Source organism: Laetiporus sulphureus (assembly GCF_001632365.1).
Source record: "Laetiporus sulphureus 93-53 unplaced genomic scaffold LAESUscaffold_8, whole genome shotgun sequence".
NCBI lineage: Eukaryota > Fungi > Basidiomycota > Agaricomycetes > Polyporales > Laetiporaceae > Laetiporus > Laetiporus sulphureus.
Window position 1 is genome coordinate 481926 of NW_024468517.1, and position 18004 is coordinate 499929.

General features: G+C 52.4%; 6 protein-coding genes and 1 non-coding gene across 8 annotated transcripts; 4 read left to right on the forward strand and 3 right to left on the reverse strand.

Annotated features, from left to right (window-relative positions):
• The first annotated feature begins 31 nt into the window (after positions 1-31).
• LAESUDRAFT_545404 (uncharacterized protein) lies at positions 32-7073 on the forward strand. The gene is made up of 19 exons (XM_040902879.1): positions 32-536; positions 591-761; positions 816-919; positions 971-1780; positions 1839-2637; positions 2733-2923; positions 2979-3145; positions 3199-3304; positions 3361-3581; positions 3632-3791; positions 3843-4076; positions 4127-4341; positions 4394-4691; positions 4750-5052; positions 5107-5214; positions 5273-5614; positions 5666-5812; positions 5871-5930; positions 5983-7073. The coding sequence occupies exons 1-19, from the start codon at positions 116-118 to the stop codon at positions 6892-6894; spliced, it is 5769 nt and encodes a 1922-aa protein (XP_040766990.1). The 5' UTR covers positions 32-115; the 3' UTR covers positions 6895-7073.
• Positions 6955-9704, reverse strand: LAESUDRAFT_545485 (uncharacterized protein). Its single transcript, XM_040902880.1, has 8 exons — positions 8962-9704; positions 8816-8896; positions 8668-8757; positions 8464-8565; positions 7875-8405; positions 7627-7816; positions 7268-7571; positions 6955-7203 (listed from the first exon to the last, which is right to left on the reverse strand). Exons 1-8 carry the CDS (start codon positions 9431-9433, stop codon positions 7015-7017), a joined length of 1959 nt encoding a protein of 652 aa, XP_040766991.1. The 5' UTR covers positions 9434-9704; the 3' UTR covers positions 6955-7014.
• A 328-nt stretch (positions 9705-10032) lies between these two features.
• LAESUDRAFT_647116 (kinase-like protein) lies at positions 10033-11344 on the reverse strand (the record flags this gene model as incomplete). The annotated part of the gene is made up of 7 exons (XM_040904034.1): positions 10033-10227; positions 10279-10449; positions 10508-10631; positions 10681-10803; positions 10884-10988; positions 11038-11198; positions 11258-11344. The coding sequence occupies 7 exons, from the start codon at positions 11342-11344 to the stop codon at positions 10033-10035; spliced, it is 966 nt and encodes a 321-aa protein (XP_040766992.1).
• Positions 11345-11949: 605 nt separating this feature from the next.
• LAESUDRAFT_810872 (uncharacterized protein) lies at positions 11950-14048 on the forward strand. 2 transcript variants are annotated; one of them, XM_040914261.1, is made up of 9 exons: positions 11950-11972; positions 12037-12347; positions 12404-12438; positions 12502-12662; positions 12771-12834; positions 12887-12984; positions 13529-13579; positions 13636-13679; positions 13729-14048. In XM_040914261.1, the coding sequence occupies exons 2-9, from the start codon at positions 12277-12279 to the stop codon at positions 13892-13894; spliced, it is 690 nt and encodes a 229-aa protein (XP_040766993.1). In that variant the 5' UTR covers positions 11950-11972; positions 12037-12276; the 3' UTR covers positions 13895-14048. The 2 variants fall into 2 exon arrangements, with proteins under 2 accessions (XP_040766993.1, XP_040766994.1); XM_040914262.1 differs by lacking the exons at positions 11950-11972; positions 12037-12347; positions 12404-12438; ... (2 more) ...; positions 12887-12984; positions 13529-13579 and having other exon boundaries at positions 13623-13679.
• A 29-nt stretch (positions 14049-14077) lies between these two features.
• On the reverse strand, positions 14078-14179 carry LAESUDRAFT_t28. The gene has a single exon. It is a non-coding gene; the product is annotated as a tRNA-Lys (tRNA).
• A 162-nt stretch (positions 14180-14341) lies between these two features.
• LAESUDRAFT_647232 (uncharacterized protein) lies at positions 14342-15243 on the forward strand (the record flags this gene model as incomplete). Its single annotated transcript, XM_040904043.1, has 4 exons — positions 14342-14479; positions 14643-14771; positions 14936-15019; positions 15085-15243. The coding sequence occupies 4 exons, from the start codon at positions 14342-14344 to the stop codon at positions 15241-15243; spliced, it is 510 nt and encodes a 169-aa protein (XP_040766995.1).
• A 466-nt stretch (positions 15244-15709) lies between these two features.
• LAESUDRAFT_735523 (uncharacterized protein) lies at positions 15710-17855 on the forward strand (the record flags this gene model as incomplete). The annotated part of the gene is made up of 5 exons (XM_040910598.1): positions 15710-16244; positions 16706-16966; positions 17019-17212; positions 17262-17526; positions 17584-17855. 5 exons carry the CDS (start codon positions 15710-15712, stop codon positions 17853-17855), a joined length of 1527 nt encoding a protein of 508 aa, XP_040766996.1.
• Between the last annotated feature and the right edge of the window lie 149 nt (positions 17856-18004).

The window sequence follows — 18004 nt, forward strand, 5'->3', positions numbered from 1 at the left end:
AGGGTCTTGCCAAACATCGTCAAACGTTCACTTAGGCCGCAAGCAAGCACGACACCATCCAACCTCAACCATACCATTTCCCACCACATTTCCTGTCGGGGTTCCTGCCCTGGAAATGATGAAGACTCGTCGAAAAAGCAAGGCAGCGGCTGCTGCTGCCGCGGAAGCAGCAGCAGCAGAGGCGTCGACCAGAGACAGTTCACCCGCCCCAGCTGCGTCCCAGGACGTAGCGTTCTCCGTCACGATTCCTAACGAACTTGACACGAATGCATTGGTGGAATTGATACCTGATTTGAATCCTTCTTCTCCTTCGCCGAGCGCGATTGTATCACTTTATCGCCTTTTGCTCTCTCATGCATCTGAGAATGACGCAACGCGGAAAGAGCTGGAGGAGGCGCGTGCTGAGATTGAGCGGAAGGATGTCGAACTTGATCAGGCCCTCCAAGACAAAGAGTCCGCTACGAGGGATCTAGAGAGCGCGTTGGAGAGTGTGCGAGCAGAGCTACAGACAGCTAAAAGCGACAAGGAGGAACTAGGTGTGTTCGGACATGAGGCCTCAGTAGCACTTATCTTCTGACAATTGCACGCAGCCACTTCGCGGAATGCACTACGGACACAGATCACGGCGATCTCGACGACGCAGTCGGCCGCGTCTACGGAAGTAGTGCTACTCAAGCAGAAGATCGAGGATGTGGAACGCGAAAAGCGCGATCTTCTAACCGTCGTTAGCAGGATGGAGGATGATAGCACTCAGAGGGAAAGTAAGTTATTCCATCATTCTCTTGCGGGCGATTTTGGTAATCCCGTTCTATCAGCGGAAATCCAAACGCTCCGGGGCAGCCTCAAGCAGGCGCGTCAGGACCACCAAGAGCTCGAGCGCCAGCTGCGAGAACTCAAGTCCAACGAGACAGCTTCTAAGGTACGTACTGTCCTATCTGTGATGCTGGTTGTGTTCGCTGATTCCGCGTAGTTCAAGATTGAAACGCTCACTCAGCAGCTCACTCTTGAGCAAGAGCAGGCCGCTCGTACCTCGGACGAACTCGCGGCAAAGGTCCATGAGTTCGCCGCATACCGCCGCGACAAACTGGGAGAGGTCGCGAAGCTGCAAGGGGACCGTGATGCGCTCGCTGCAAGACTCCAGACGGCTGAGAGCCAGCTTGAAACGCTACGGACGCAGCATGCTGACCAACTACGCAGGCATGAACGGGCGACGTCGGAGCTCAACCAAGTGACAAGACAGTTTGCTGAGCAGAAAGAGTCATTTGCTACTGAGACGACAAGCCTGCGGAATTTGGTGGCCAAGATGCAAGAGCGTGAGCAGGCGACGAAGAAGATCGTTGACGAGATTGATCGAAAGTGGAATGATGTGAATGCGAAGGCAGAGAGGCGTGAGGCTGTGCTGAGAGAGGATATTTTAGAGCAGACGCAGCGGGCCGAGGAGGCAGAGAAGAGAGCGGCGGAGCTGGATCGTATCTTGCATGGCGTCGAGCACGGCGAGTTCCCAATGCCATCCTTCGCTTCTGGTGGCCAGAGCTTCAGCACACCCGTCCGTGGCCCAGGAACACCGTCGATGGCTAATATCGGCACGCCGGACTTCCTGTCGCAAAGCATGCTGAGCCCCACTGTGGCTATGGCGAGCCGAGCGCAGAAGGGCGGAAAGACCTTCACCGAAGTCTATACTGATTACGTCCGTTTGCAAGAAGAGTACGCAAGGAAGTCGGCCGAGTTTGACAATATGGACCGCACTTTATCGGCTGTCCTGGCTCAGATTGAGGAAAGGGCGCGTACTTATTCTTTCAGCCGACTACCTTCCGAGAGCTCACCTGGAAATCATACAGGCACCTATTCTATCGCAGCAGCGCGCGGAGTATGAGCGTCTGCAGTTGGAGGCTTCTGACCTCGCTTCACAACTCGCGCAGGCAATTGCTGAGCGTGAAGCCTATGCGTCAAGTGCACACGAGAATGAGCAGAAGCTGAGGAGGAGCTCTAAGGAGAACAGCCTTCTACAGAAACAGCTGGATGATCTTGGCCGCCAAGTGCGAAGACTCCTTAAGGAACTCGGCCGCGCGCAAGATCCCTCTATCCCACCTGATGATGAGCTCGAGGCTGACCAAAGCACAAGACCGGCTGAGACCATCGATGCTGTAATCACAAACAACTTGGTGCTGTTCCGGTCCATTCCCCAGCTTCAGGAGCAGAATCAGAAGCTGCTCAAAATTACGCGTGAGCTAGGGGCAAAACTGGAGTCCGAGGAACGAGAATATCGCGAGTTTTTGGATAAAGAACAGAGTGAAGCGATAGAGGAAGCACATGCCGCTATCAAGCAGCTCCAGGAGCAACTCGAGAGCCAGAAGAAGAGCAGCGAGATCACAATTCAGGCATACATGAAGGAACGAGACTCGTTGCGGGCTCTGCTTGCCAGGGAGAACGCTCAAGCGTCGCTGGCAATGAGTGGAATAGTACATGACGAGCAGCGTGCCGTCGAGCGGACGGATGTGGAGAACGAACTCGCGGAGGTTCAAAGCCAGTTCGAGGCATATCGAAGCGAGATGAGTATCGACAGCGGCCGCCTCAGAGATGAAGCTCAGGCTGCTCGCACGGAGGCAAACCAGTTAGGCGCTGCTCTCGCAAAGGCAAATGCCAGATTGGAGCACATGACAGGTGAGTCTCTACGTTATATTTATTGGTCACTCAGCATTCAACTTCGACAATAGAGCGTTATCGTGTCCTACAAGGCGAGAAGGAGATGCAGACGAAAGAGATGGAGAGCCTTTCCAATCGCAACCAGCAGCTATTGAGCCAATACACTCGCATCGACATCGAATGTAAACGCGTCTCAGACGACTTGAGCACTGCCAATGGTACTGTAGAACGTCTCCGGACCGAGAGCGCAAACCTGCGTGCCGAGAAAAAGATTTGGAAGGTTGTAGCATCAGCGGTATATCACTCTCCCATTTCTGATGGTGCTGTATATGCAGGACGTCGAAGCTCGCTTGATGGAGGAGAATCGTGCTCTAGCGCTGGAGCGTTCCCACCTCACCGATCTCATGGCTAATGTGCAAAAGATGCACAATGACCTTGATCGATCTGGTGAGAGTGATCGTCGACGATTGGAGAATCAGGTTCAGATGCTCGAGAACCAAACGTACGTGTTGCAAAGATCATCACGATTTGTTAGATTGAACCGTTCGATTGCAGACAAGATCTCAGGTTGCAACTTGTTCAAGAGCGAGACAGCCTTCGGCATCTGACTCTGCAGAATAATTTTGAAACGAAGGAGTTGCGTGCTCGCGTGGAGAGAAGCGTGAGTGTCTGTGTTTCCATCTGCAAAGTTGACGGACCACCAATTGTTTCGTCTAGGCGGAAGAGCTTGCCAAGACTCGCGAGTCTTTGGTTGCTGCAGAGACAAGCAAGAAGCACCTCGAAGAACGCGTCGAGCAGTTGACTAAGCAGTTGCAAGCCAACGAAGAGAAGCTTGCTGTCTACGAACGGCGAGCAACTGGTGCTAACGGTGCCACTACACGTAGCGATGAGAACATGACGCGTGAGCAACAACTTGAAGCAGAAGTTGCTGAGCTCAGGTTCGTAGTGCTCTACCTAGGTCGTGACATCTTCTGAGCTATCATACCAGGTCTGCTTTGAAGGTCGCGGAAGTTGACCTGGCGGCTGCTCGTAGCCATGTGCAACAATTCCAAGACATCAGCCAAGCGAACGAGTTAGCCCTTGCCACCTTGAATGCGACTCATGATGAATACAAAGCTTCTACTGAAGCTGAGCTCGCTCGTCAAAATGTGGGTGTTATGGTCCTTATATACCGTTCTTTACGCTTATGTGCATTCCAGTCCGAGATCGAGGCCCTCCAAGAAAAGCTTCGAACCGCTCAGCAAGAGCTCGCACAGGTCACGCGGAATAATGCAGAGCTTCAGCGCAGCTTGGACACTGAGCGTGTAGCTTGGGCCAATGACAGGAAGACACTCGAGGATACGATCGTCGAGATGAGCACGTCGGAGAGAGCCATTGAAAACGACCGCGAGTCTCGCGAACGGGAGATCGGACAAATCGAGCAACAAGCCAAGGCAAGCTACTGTATAACATGTGGTACATAGTGTGCTAAACATTGCAATAGGCGGCCGAGGAACGATACGCTCGCGAAGTTGTGGCTCATGCTGAAGCACTTAAGAGTGTTGCGGACCTCAGAGAGCAACTTGCAAAGGCTCAATCGTTGGTCAGAGATCACTCCTCAGCGGCGCAGACTGCGCAAGCTCGATTGACAGCATCTGAGGCCAGTTGGAAGCAGCAGAAGGAGGCATTAGACAAGGAGATTGCAGACTTGAACTCTAGGTGGGCATTGCGGTCAGATGCTTTAGACGACTGTTCATAATATCATCCGCAGGTGTAAGGACCTCAACGCGCAGAACAGTCTTCTGCACCAGCACCTCGATTCTGTCACCTCGCAGGCTGCGAGGATCAGAGAGGCGGCAGCATCTTCCGCGGAAGTTGCAGAAACAGATTCCGGAGATGAGGCGGACACGAAGTTGGCCGAGCTGCGCTCTGTAATCGCTTACCTGCGAAGAGAGAAGGATATCGCCGAGATGCAGCTCGAACTTAGCAGACAGGAGAATCTGCGTCTGAAGACTCAGATTGACCATCTCACGAAGAGCCTAGATGAATGCCACCAAGAACTATCGGAGGTAGGGATACTGTTCCGATATTGCTCTGCATGTGGTCGCTCATTGCGTGCTCTATCAGGAACGAGAGCGTGCTGCCAGTGCCGCTCCATCAGAAGCTCAACACAAAGAACTTATCGAGAGAGTCAACCAGCTCAATATTCTCCGTGAAAGTAATGCTACCCTTCGTGCTGATTGCGAGGCATCTGCGAAACGGGTCCAAGAGCTGGATAGCAAGTTGAAAGAGCTGTCTGCCCAGCTCGATCCTGCCAAAGAAGATCTGAGCGTTGCTCGAGCCGAACTCGAAGCCAAGGACCGTCAAATAAGTCGTTTGGAGGACGAGAACCGAAAATGGAAAGAGCGGAACTCGCAGCTCTTGAGCAAGGTTCGTGTTGGCATGTTGCATGAGATCGATCAGGGAAGTGACATTGTTTGATAGTATGATCGCATTGATCCAGCGGAAGTGGACTCATTGAAGGAGGAAATTGTTCAACTCAAAGAAGCCATCACGGAGCGTGATGGACGTATTACTGCCCAGGCCGAACGGGTATTACAGCTCGCTTTTTCTAATTAATGGCAGAGTGTGCTAACAGGACACTACGCAGGTGGTAGCATTGGAGAACATCGTCACTCGTCATAAGGAGACCGGACAAAAGAACAATCAGAAGTATCTCGCGCGCTTTGCTCAGTTTAATGCCGAGAAGGCCCAATTGCAGGAGCAAATCGGTCAACTACAAGAGAACCTGCGCACAATCACTGCGGAGCGAGACGACCTGAAAGCTCGTGCAGGCGGTGGTGCTACGTCCGCGTCTTCAAGAGAGCAAGAATTGTCGCAGCAGCTCGAGAGCTTGCGTTCCGACAAGGCTGCTTTGGAGAGTTTCCTGGAAGAGCGTGACGTTCGTGTTGAGCGATCGTCTACTCAGATAGACGAACTGAACAACATTATTGTAAGTCATGGCTCGCTCCGTGCCGTTATGCTGCTCTAATGACCGCGCCAGGCTTCTCTGAGGGAGGAACGGGATAAGTTGCTCGCCGAGAAGGTGGCCCCAGGCGTCAACGCAGCTGCAGTCGCTCCAGAATCTCAGTGGCAATCTGAAAAGGCGGAAATTATAAAGGCTCGTGATGAGGCGTTGGCCCAAGTTCAGGTCAGGATTGGGTGATGTTCGCACCATGCAAAAGCTCACGTGTTTCACAATCTCGTAGCTGGCCAAGGAGCAAGCTCAGAAGGCCGCCGATGAAGCCAAGAATATCCGACTTGCCAATGTGAGTTTGGAGGCTGCTCATTGTGACCGGAGCTCAATTGCTTCGATTGTAGGAGAAATTCCAAGTCAGAATCCAAGACTTGTCAAAGGCGAGGGTGGCCGATAGTGAGAAGGCTGCAGCTCAGCAGCAGGCGGCTGTGACTGCTGCGGTGGAGAAGCTGAGGAAGGAGCTGCAGGCATCTGCTCCGTCGGATGAGATCGCTGCCCGACACGCGCGAGAATTGAGACAGCTGGAGGAACGGCTGACCGCAGTGCACGGAGACAAGCTGAGGGCCGCAGTGGATGCGGCGGTGCTGAAGGCAAGGGGGGAAACGGCTTTTAGCTTCGCAACGCCAGGTGGTGGGCAGAGAGCGGCTATTGAGACTGCGGTTGAGCAGAGGTTGAAGGTACAGCATGAGCAAGAAATCGCTTCTGCTGTTGACCGGGGACGCATGGAACAAGCTGCGAAGAGCAAGCTCAAAGACCAGCAGCTTGTGAGAGCGCAGACGAAGTTGAAGGAACTTGAAGCTCAGATCTTGGAATGGCGTCAGAACGGAATCCTTGACGAAGAGAAAATTACCGCCACGAAAGCTCCAGCAACTGCTCCTCCCCCCAAGTCAGCCCCGAGCTCCAATATAACGGGCACTGTTGCTTCAAAATCTTTGCCTCATAAGCCACCCGTCCCGCGGTCACCTTCTGGGGAAGGATCAAGTCGTGGGAGAGGAGCTGCTCGAGGCGGTGCAAGGGGTGCGCCGCTGGCTATCCGAGGTACTGCGAGAGGACGAGGTGGTGCGCATGTTCCTTCGCCTACTTCTACCACCGGAGAATCCGCAGTAGCAGGTGTTTCAATTGTTGGGGCGGCAGCGAAGCGCGGTCGAGATGAAGAGGCAGGATCGGATGATTCGTTGGCCAAGCGTCTTAAACCCGGAGAGGGCCTTAGCAAACCAGTGGCTCTGCGTCGTGATAGAGTCCCACCGCCTTCATGATTGTCTTGTTACATTGTGTCTTACGCATCTTGTCCTATCACGCACTTACATTAAGTTATGGACTTTGCTCGCTGTACATTATTGCTAGCCGACGGCAGATTACCTCTGAATGATATTCCTCTATCCTCTACCATCATTCTTATACGTAAATGGAAATCGGATTCGGAGTGAAAGAAGCATCAGTACAGGGCTGTCAAGGCAATCGAGAACACAGACAGCATTAAATAAAACCAATCCACGACAACGATAGCAAGCATGCGCAGACAAAGTGTGAAAACAGTCCGAGTCCGAAGGCAAGGTAGGCGCTGACTGATCGGAGAAGCGGTATAAGATCAAAGAAAAACGGTCTAGTCATGGATCATGCATCTCTGACCATTCCAACTCCAGACTTCCCGAGGGTTATTGCCTTGAAAGCTTTCCGCATCATGATAGCAACTTTTTTGCCCGGGGTATCGAGGTTGACAGAGTTTCGATTGCTTGGGTACATAGTCGAGATACTATGCTCTGCGGAGCCAGACCCCCAACAGCGGCCGCTGGAATGCGGTGGGGGCGTTGTCAGCTTAGATGTGGCGTCTGGAGACACAAGCTGCTGGCTCTGCCTAGAGATTGGTGATGATGTGTCCTTGATCGACCAAGTATGATAGGGCTGACGTTCCTCAACCGTCGACGCATGGGAGCTATATGTCATCGATCTCGGTGTTCAACAAATAAGGCAGAGTTCTGTTGACTTACCATTCGGGGTTCTCATCATCATGCCCGTTAGCAGCATCTGTTCGAAAGGTTGCAGGTGGATGAAGGGAGTTCGATGAATCGACATGATGTGGCGTATCCGAATTTTGCAGAATAGCCTTAGACGAAGAGGCAATGAATACATTCCTGTCGACTACCTCGGAAAGCCGGCGAGGACGAGGGTTCGTGGCAACTGCGACGTCACACATACATCAGTACTATAAACGTATGCACTGAGCGCAGTAACTTACGTTTTTCGATCTCGAGTTCCAGTTTGCTCACCGGAGTGATAGGAGCGGCAAGGTCATTCTGTGATCTTGACCTCTCCCTACGCTTGGATAGGGAGTCGGAGTAGGCGTCCAAATGGATCCCTGCGAAGGCTGGTCTGGACATAAGATTCTCTGAGGCTACTCGCCGTCTTCCAGGAACGCTCTCGGGCAAGTCATCGTTCTGATAAGCGACGATAGAGCACGGAGAGTTGGGAAGACTCGTGGGAGGCGTGCTGCATCGATCATTCGTAGAATATACCACGGACACACTATTTGCTCGTTCACAGAAGCTAGCGGTCGTGGGACTCGGCTGTTCCAGAGGCGTCGTGTGCACCTCATGCTGCTGGTGGATAAAGATCGTGTTGACCGCGGGAATATTGCGAGGCGTGCGCAGTAATGGGGCAGAGCGGGTAATCGAAGTGCGCCTCGAGGTAGGCGCAATGGGAAGAGACAGAAGTGGAACAGCGTTATTTGGGTAGACGGCGAATTTCTGTCGCGCATCTTCTACCACCTCTGCGAGCCGACGGGTCAGTGTGAGAAATGATAGAGCGAAGATGTCTATCACGCGCACTTTCAACGCTGCGTATCCAACTGGTCATGCGATCAAGGTGGCTTGTGGATGCTGATTGCGCGAATTTCGGGGCGTCACGCATATTCGATAGGGACGAATACACTAAAATCGCGTCAGCGAACATGAAGACTTTCATGCCAGAATGATATGTGGAATTCCATCCACTTTACAAAGAGGTATGTTTACCATTGCTCTCGGATTCACCTTCATTGTCCGGCTGAGAAGGCAAGCAGCTAGTTGCATCACGTAGTCTCAAAGCCTTCATTGAGGCCTTGGACGGCGCTATGGCCCTACCTGGGACATTTGGGTGGTTAGCTTCAGAGCGGACTATGGGAAAAGTCCAGATACTCACGGAGTGACAACTTCAGGCTCTGCTTGAGGAGACTCAAGCTCGAGTCTCTCGTTGATTTGTCTGAGAGCGATGTGCCTGGTCCTAGATTTTGTGACGTAGTTAGACGGTCTCAGTCTCCTGCAGTGCATTGGAGAATGTTCCCTCACCTTCTGCAGACTCAACGGCTCCGATTGTAGAAAGACCGTCCTCGCACGTCGTGGATGCGGCTCGATCTGCATCGTACTCTAAGGACTGGGCGCCTTTTATTTCCCTTGAATCTTGTTGGCTTTGGTCCCCGGCTCCTACAAGCTCTGCTTGGACGTGTTCATCTTCGTCACGTACGAACAACTCTTGCAGCAGGAGATTGTCCTCGGGGCGTCTAATCTGGCGTTCTCGCCTTTGGGATTCCGGCTCCGTTACGTTCTTTTTCTCCTCGTCCCGTTGCATCGCCCTCAGCCGCTCTCGCTCCCGCTCGCATTCTTGCATCCTGAGGCGAACCGAGTCCGATAGGCCTTCCTTTGCGCTGGCGGTGTTCCTGGGGATCGAGGACGGTTTGGCCACATTTTTATTTACTGGCGTGATGTCTTTGAGCACGATGTGGCTGCGAGCTTCCATGCCGTTGTTGGCCTTGGCACGCATGGAAGGCTGCTCAGCGAGTGGACCGTGGATGGTCTTCTGTGTCAGAGGACGTGTGGAGCTAGGCAGGCCACTTCCCAGCGGCTTCACGGGCGTCTTTGCGTTCTTCTTGCGGATGGGGATCCGGCTGTTTTCTTTCCCGTTCGACGACGAGGCTGCGAGGAGACGTGGGGAGTCGTGATGAGTTTGTGAACGAGAGTGCTCGTCAGAAAGGAGAAGGCTAGACTGTACGCTCGGTTCCTTGGTGATTTGGCGCACTGCCTTGTCTGAATCTGATCTGTCAGAAGATGAGTGCGAAGCTGACGGGGAGGAAACGTACGATTCGAGTCCAATAGCTTCGGTTGCGATTGCGACCTTGTATGTCTTATAGGAATCAAGCTCGACCGGCGTGTGGTACTCTCCTTCTCGCACGGAATTTGAGGTGCCCGTGTGTTCTCCTGCATACTCGTAGGCTTCACGGAAGGCTCAGGTTCAATCTCCTCTGTATCCTCATGGATTGACGAGGACCGTCCCTGGGAATAACTCATGGAGACCTCGTCTTCGATTTCTGTCGAAAGCAACGATGCATGCGACGTAGCACTAGGTATCCCTGCCGCGAGTGTTCAAGAAGATGGGATCGACAAGCGGAAAACACACTCACCATGGAAGATGAACATCGCGTCCGTCCTATCCCAGTAGCCGTGTGCGATGGCTTTTGAGGCCGTCCAACGTAAATCGGGATTTGGCAGAATCATCATCCTCAATAATTGCTCAAGGCCCTCAGACATGTTCCATGTTCCTAACCATTCTCCCCGGAGCTGCCAGCCATAGTCTGATCAATGTTCATCAAAATTCAAAACCCGACGTACCGTTCTCTCCCAATAGATCTCTAGGTCCTCCTTGGTGGCGAACTGCTCCTGGTCGGAATGCTCAAACGGGGTGCGGCCCACGAGGATTTCGAAGAACGTAACACCCAGAGCCCAGACGTCCGACTTGCGGGTATCATGTTGAAGCCCTTTGGCACGCTCTGGTGATAGGTACTGACAATCATGAACGATAGTACGGTTAATTTGGACATATGGTTCCAGCCCAACGCACCTCAGGTGTACCATATGAGAGGTTGCTATGGAATGCTTTGTTTGTCTTGGCGTCGTGATGTTCGGCAAAGCCAAAGTCGATCAGTACAGGGACATTCTCTTGTGACAAGAGGATATTCGTCGGTCTATGCGCATCATTACACGATACATGCGTCAACGGCTGCGTTTACGTACTTGATATCATTATGCACGACGCCGCGTTTGTGTAGAAATTCGACGGCAGACAGTAAAGAGCGAAACCACTGTTTCGAGCCTGCCTCCGGCACTTCAACGGGGATCGGTCGCGAGTGGTACGGCCTGTTGGCGAATAGTAGTGAGCCGACGTGAACTGTCTGGTCTCGATATTATCGATAGCAAACGGAAATATCGTAGCTTACATCGTGATCAAGGCGTATGAGGGCGTCACAATGAATGAGTAAAAGGGGATGACAGATGGATGCGGTTCATATTTGAGTGCTTTGATCACTCTCATCTCGTTCCACCTATAGCAGTCTGTCAGCAGTGTACACTGACGCGACAAAGCACACTAACAAAGACTTAACACGTGCCGCTGTAGTTGACGACTTCGAGCGGTGGACGAGCTTGACCGCGATCATCGCGTCGCGAAGAGCATACTGGGACTGTGACGACGGCGATGCCGGGTCTGGTTTTGGGCGGCACAACCAAACGCTGCCCCAGTTGCCAAAGCCCACCTGTACATATGCAGCAAGTGATGTAGGAAAAGTCCGTACATTAGCCGAGCATGACATACTTCTTCAATGAACTGCAGGCGTTCCGCTAGGACGTCATCGGTAATGGAGAAAACATCAGCAGCTCGTTGCCGTTGTCGAGAGGTCATCGTGGGATGAAAGAGCAGCTACGATGAATACCCTTATAATTTCCGAGAGCAATAAAGGGCGAAGCGGGCCAAGGGTCAGGCGAAACGTGCCTAGGGTTGATTTCGAAGCTCGCTTTCACGGCATGCGAACAGCACGAGGCACGCCACAGACGCGTCCCCACGGGATCCGACACGGTCACATGCCCGCGCTCCAAAGATGGCAAACCGAATGCGACTTCCGAGCATTCGGCATGCTTCCTCTCGTTAACGACCGAACCTCGACAGGATCAATTATTATCAAGTAGAGCAACATTTGAACTCCGGCTTCAATTCTCGGAAACATTTTACACTGTCAGACTGTGTCAGTCCTTACCTTTGCTGAGTCCAAGCTCCGACGATGTCCTTCCCCGATTTAATTATGCAACTTTTCCGCGCAGATTACTTTGATCTCTCGGCGTGTGCTAATTGCTTCTGCTGTTGCATGATATTCCTCGCGATTTGTCATATGAAGTTGCCTGGACGGCTTGAGATCTTCTCAGGCTTCTCCATCAGGAAAACTCCGAGTAAGTTGAAACATGACTTGTGATGAACGTATTCAGACTTATTCGGATCTTATGTAGTAGTTGCTTATACAAGTAATTCCAAGTCGGTAAGTAGGTCTGGTGATCACAAGTGGCTCGATATTTTCCTGATGCTTGCATTGACCGCTGCAGAGATATTGTTGGACTTGCACAGATATTGCAGTGACTATCACCTTGGCGACCACCTCGCTGCGTATGTCAGATGGCAGTGGTGGCTCCAGGAGTTCTTGCGCGACAGTCATGAGATAGTATCCTCTCACGAGTCACGGCTGTCAATACAGCCTGATGCTCATCTGAACCTGTGCCCGCTTGGCTTTCTGTGTTCATCTCTATGAATGCACCTTAGGAGTGCTTCGTCTATCTTTGAGCTCCATGCAAGCAATGTCGTCGTCCGCTGGCGAAAACCGTATGTCACCTCAGATCGAGGCCGAGGCGGGAGATGCGTACGTACATATCTACGGAACTGTTGATGGACTCTCAGGGTGATGAACATCCCTAGATACGTCGCGAACTATACCTACTTTGCATCTATAGGTGACAACTTTCATCGTGACGTCTCGCAGGCTGCATGGACCCTGACTCACCTTGAGCATGCAGCGCTCATGCTTTATGAACATGCGTTTACCATACCAGCCGAAATCTCGTACGTTTGGAGCAGAGTCACGCTGATTACAGTGCTTCTGCTCTCGAACCGCTATCTGCTCCTCGCTCTGGGGTTGATTTATATGCTGAACCTTATCCAATGGGATACATCATGGGTGAGTCCCGGTAGAGTTACGCTACAAATGGTATTTTAAGTTGTCAATAGAGGTATGATCGTCACTTCGCTCGCTTCCTTTCATCTAGAAGGTGCTCATAATGCCTCTAGATGTGAGTTTCTGATCGTCACTAGGACGGTCATCATCATGGCTCTTCAGGCCGTCACAGCAGGTGAGTGTGCTCAGGACCTCAGACCAACTTCTGCCGCTGACAGTGTGTTCAGCGCTCTCCTCCCTGCGCACGTATGCCATCAGCGGGCACAAGTGGATACCAGCGTTGCTAGCACTCTTCCTGGGCTTGACACCTCTTATCACACTCCTTGTAAGCGATGCAGTTTTCGCATGCAACGAATTCAGTTGACACTATAGCTTTATTATGGACAAATAATTCTTTCTCCCTTTCTCATAGCAGACGTCACGCAGGGCTCGAACTGCGTTTACAAAATGTCTCGCTCAAAATCTGTGGAAAAAAGGTCTGTCATATGCACTACTTCATCTACTCGTGTGTCATTCATGACTATCTTCGGCTCAGATGTGACTTTCTATGGCAGTTGTAGCGAACTATACTAAAGTACATTGTCTGTAGTTCTTGTGGCAGATCGTATCGGCACAGTGTGTTCCGCTCTCGTTGTGCTTTGCGTCACATGGCGCAAGACATACCACATAGCCCGGGAGTCACATAGAGTCGGTCTGAAGACACCACGTATGAGCTTGGTTATAAGAGACGGTTCACTCTACCGCTATAATGCTGCGAGTTCAAGAACTTACCCGCTCTGAATTCATCTCAGGTGCATTATACTTCGTGTTAGTTCTATATTTTGTGCTTTTCTATACATCCAATGTTAACATGTTTCATGACACTGCAGATCGCTGGTCTGATTGAGGTCACGGCGTGGGGAAAGTATCTGGGATCACAGGTCAGTCAGACCCCTCCAAGCAAATCGAGGTGGCATGTTCAAATGCACATGTGCAGGGCAGCAATGTTACCGTCGCAGTTCCAGCGACCTTCTTTGCTCCGTAAGTCGTACTCTCGCTATATGAGGCAGTAGAGCTGAGATTCCAAAAGCATTGCATCCATGCTTGGGTCTCGTTTCATTCTCAATCTCCGCAGAGTCAACGATCGGACATTAGTGACGAGCTCCAATCCATATAACGGTACAATCGACTCTCGCAGCATGCAATTTGCCACTCGAATATTGGGAATATCGGCGCTGAGCTCGAGGACGGACTAATCCCTGAGGAGGTTCACGACAGAGGTGATAATAGGGAGGAAGGTGTGAGCGCTGACTACGAGTTCGGGAACGATGACGCCGAGGGAGATGAATAGCTTACCGTCATATTTTCCACATGTACATAGACTAAAGTGGGGTCGGAAGGAACAAAGACCAAAAAGAATGGCCAAGATAAAATCGACTAGCCCACCGCGGGGGTCGAACCCGCAGCCTTCAGATAACACAATCGGTTAAACCGACCCGACCGTAAAAGTCTGACGCTCTATCCGATTGAGCTAGGCGGGCTTAAATTAATGAATTAAAGGATTTTATTAACTATTATAGTCACAATAGTATTGACGTCACGCGCACCTCGACCGGTCCCTTCCGAGCTACGGTCGAATCCCTATCCCCTACAAGCTGTGATTAAACCAGTGTACATCTCTTGCACGCTACCTTACCCCCTCAATGGCTTCTCGTGCAGGACGACGTGTTTTTGCGCAGGCATTGCGACCGACAGCACGCGTGGGCCGCAGCACAGGCAGAAGATGCATGAGCACCGCCGAGCACGGCGCACATTCGACGGGCAGTGACAAACCATGGATTGTGCGTCCATGTCCGAGCCAGAACCTGACGCTGTGGAATGTAGACTGACTCCAATGGCGGGCGCGAATTCTGCGCGGCAATAGATTGGCTCTGCTGTCGTCTTCGGCCCTCTGGTACGCGCTATGCCTCTTATAACTTACGAGAGGCTAATCACCGCGTTCAGGCAATATGGTTACTGTCTCCGCCGGCCAAGCAGGCTGATCACCATGGCCCTGCGCACGGTCATGCGGAGAAGAAGGGCCCCTCTGTCCCTGTCGAGGGTGATGAGGGAACCGAGGTTCCTGCGGAGGAAGTTGACGCGTCCACGAAGAAGGCTTTTGTGCGTATCTTTAACTATACAGTTATCCCGCTGATAATAACTTAATGCACTAGGACGCGCGAGCCGCTGAAGAGAGCGAGGTAAGGCCATAACCATGATTTCAAGGTTTCCTCCCGCTCAATCATGGAAAGGCCAAGGGAGCAGACAAGGACGCCATAACTGACGCGGAAGGCGTGACTGTCTCTGGCAAGGAGGTCCAAGAGTCGATACAACAAGCTGCTGTACGTGGTTGTCTCCTCCCCTTTTCGTTCGCTCAGCCGCATTCTCTGCCTAAACTTTTATATAGAACGAAGACCTCCCTCCTGACGCTCAGGCCGCCGAGGAGAAGGAGGCCAAGGGTTCGTCTGGCTCGCCTGGCGGGATCGAAGAGGCAGAGAAAACGCCTGACCAGAAAGAAAAGCCCGGCACGGCGCACACGGGAACCCTCCAGAGCGGCGACAAATGAGGCCGGACCAACTTGGGCAACGTCCGGGAGAAGGCAATTGTAAGTCCAAGTGTACGATGAGACCATCATTGCACTCATCATGATGAACTGCGAATGGGTTGGTCACCAGAGTGGCCAAACTCCGAAGGAGGGAAAGAGGGAGCGATGTGTTGTTTGTTACAATGATCCGTAATATAACACTGCACATCTCGGACGCTGCACTGTCTTTTTGCATATTGTTGACCCGAAGAGAACATCATTAGTGTCGCACCCCATCGTTTGAGTCATTCGATCAAATTCGGAGGAAGAGGGGTCCTGCGCACGGAGGCGTGAGAAGAGCTCAGAGTCAGCTCAGAGTTAACATGAACCCGTGCCTACTTTGCGCAGATCTCCGCCGTCACCAGCGTAGCCAGGCTTCAGCTAATAGTTTGGGCCTCGTTGCTTCCACACGCTCCTTCACCCCTGACGACGATCCCAACCGCCTTCAATGTCCACGACGGCGAGCCCGCGCTCGGCCAGGAGCTCGGACTCCTTCATCTCTGGGCGGGACTCCCCAATACATGGCTTTGATTCTTCCGCGGCGCTCATTCTCGTACCGGACGCCGAGGACGCCGCCGGGAATGCGTCGTTCGAGTTCACGAGCGACGACGACACCGATGACGAGGTTCCCGACCATTCCGAGCGCATACAGGCGTCCTCCGTTCCGCCATTGTCCTCGGTCACTGTCTTTCTTTACCTGCTCTCGCCCTATCTCAAGCTCGGCACCTTCTTGATACCAGACGGCGGTCTGCCGTTGAAGGTCGCGGTTCCGGTGCTGTTTTTCTTCGCGGGTCTATCGGCATTCACAAGGCAGATATGGTACATGCTCGCCAGGTACGTGCGGCGCGCGGACATGGAGGAAATTGTGCTGGAGACCTTTGCGAGGGAGAGGTCGAAAGAGGGCAGACGGTGGTTGTTGCGGCAGTTGGTCCGGGTCGGGTCTGGCATCTTCAGAGTGCTGTTGTCTGCAATGTATATCAGAGGTGAGCTAAACAAACGGTTTCAGCGATACTGAGTCGTCAAGGGTGGTCGATGTCAAGCTCTCGTGGTGCATTCATGCTGCCGGTGTATGTTGGCCGTCCGAACAGGACTTCGCATATGAGTTATGCAAGATCCATTGCACTGGCGGACAATTCCCATTTGAAGTGTCTATTCCGGTTAGATCCCAGCTCCTCCGCGGCATGGGCTTCGATGGTACCGTGGCGAATGGAAGGGCATGTCGTCTCATATAGTCAACAGCCACGTTTCTATAGCCCTCAGGTGCCCTCAATGCTCATTGCTCATGTTGAATAGGCAAGGTCTATTCACGCAGGGACGGCGAATTGCACTTGGAATAGGAATATTATATCTCTTGAATGCTACTAACGTATCCCCCAGCTTGAGGTCTCCTTGTACATTGTTGCTAACATTCATGTGCACCTTCACTGACTTGCTATGATTCTAGCCTCAGTCGATGTCCTCCTACCGCTGCTCCCTGAGAAGCTCCTCCTTCCATCCTATCTCGGCGCTACGCTCGCCTTCTCTGTAATCATCGCTCCACTGTATTTCACCCCGACAGTCGCCGCCAACAGAATCATCTACGCTACGTGGGGCTCGATATCGTCCTATGCCGCTTGGTTCATCTGTATCGCATACGCGCATGCACACGGAATACTCGCCTCGAACGCGAGCTCCATCTCATTAGGAACACTATGGCAGGGAACATGTACGTGCCTTCTCCATTCCCTCATTGAGGGTGGCGACTGAAGTCTTTGCAGCCACCATTGCGTTTGCGTTCACAACGTCCTCGACTATCCCACTGTATGCTGCCTTGAAGGGCAATGCCCAGCCGTCAATGAGTCCTCGGCCACGCCGGTCGCAGTCCTTCAAGCTGCTGTCTGCTATGTCTGTTGGGATCGCTATACTGTGCATATTGCCGCTTGTGTTCTTTCAGTCATCCGATATGCCAAGGGTGAGAAGGTTCACTTTGCTGTTACGTAGCTCATCCTTATTGCTTGAAGTCGCAGGAAGCGGCCTCGCAGACTCTTGTTCAGCTTACGGCCGCATTCAATGCCGCAGCGCTCCTGCTAGCGGTTCCGTCCATTCTCATCCCGACATCTAGCATCCCGATCCCGTCGTACATTCGTCGGGCCATCAAGCTACCGATATCCAAAATACTCGTTTACATACTAGCCGTCTCCATCTCGCTCCTGCCAAAGTCACTCTCTAGCGTCTTAAGCGACGTCTTGTGGCTTTCCGCTTTCCTCAGCACGTATACGCTCCCCGGTATGTTCACCATCTCCTTAGCTCTCCACAGATGCTGATCAAGAACCTTCACGACAGCATTCATCCACATCATCCTGCACAACTTCCGGCGCCCACTATCGATTATTATCCCGCCAACTACGCCTGTGCCACCGAGTCCTGACAATCCACGCTCTGCCGAGCAGAGAGACTCGCGACTCGATGAGTTGCTTCAACGAAAGGAACGTACGCTGCAGCGACGACGTCTCGGGCGGAGGATCATATGGGATATTGGTGTGTGGGTGCTACTCCTCCCCGTTGGCGGCGGAGGCGTTGTGTGGGCTGGTGGAAAGATGGCGGGACGGTGGTAGTGTTCCAAGTTACAGAACTGGGTTTCTTGAAAACTGCATTCGCCCATTCTTGGGGAAAGGCGGCGCATTCCGTAGACGGAAGAGCTGGCCACGGCATGTAGATCTGATAGGTTCGCATCAGTGTTCATTATTGGATATGTATGAATAGT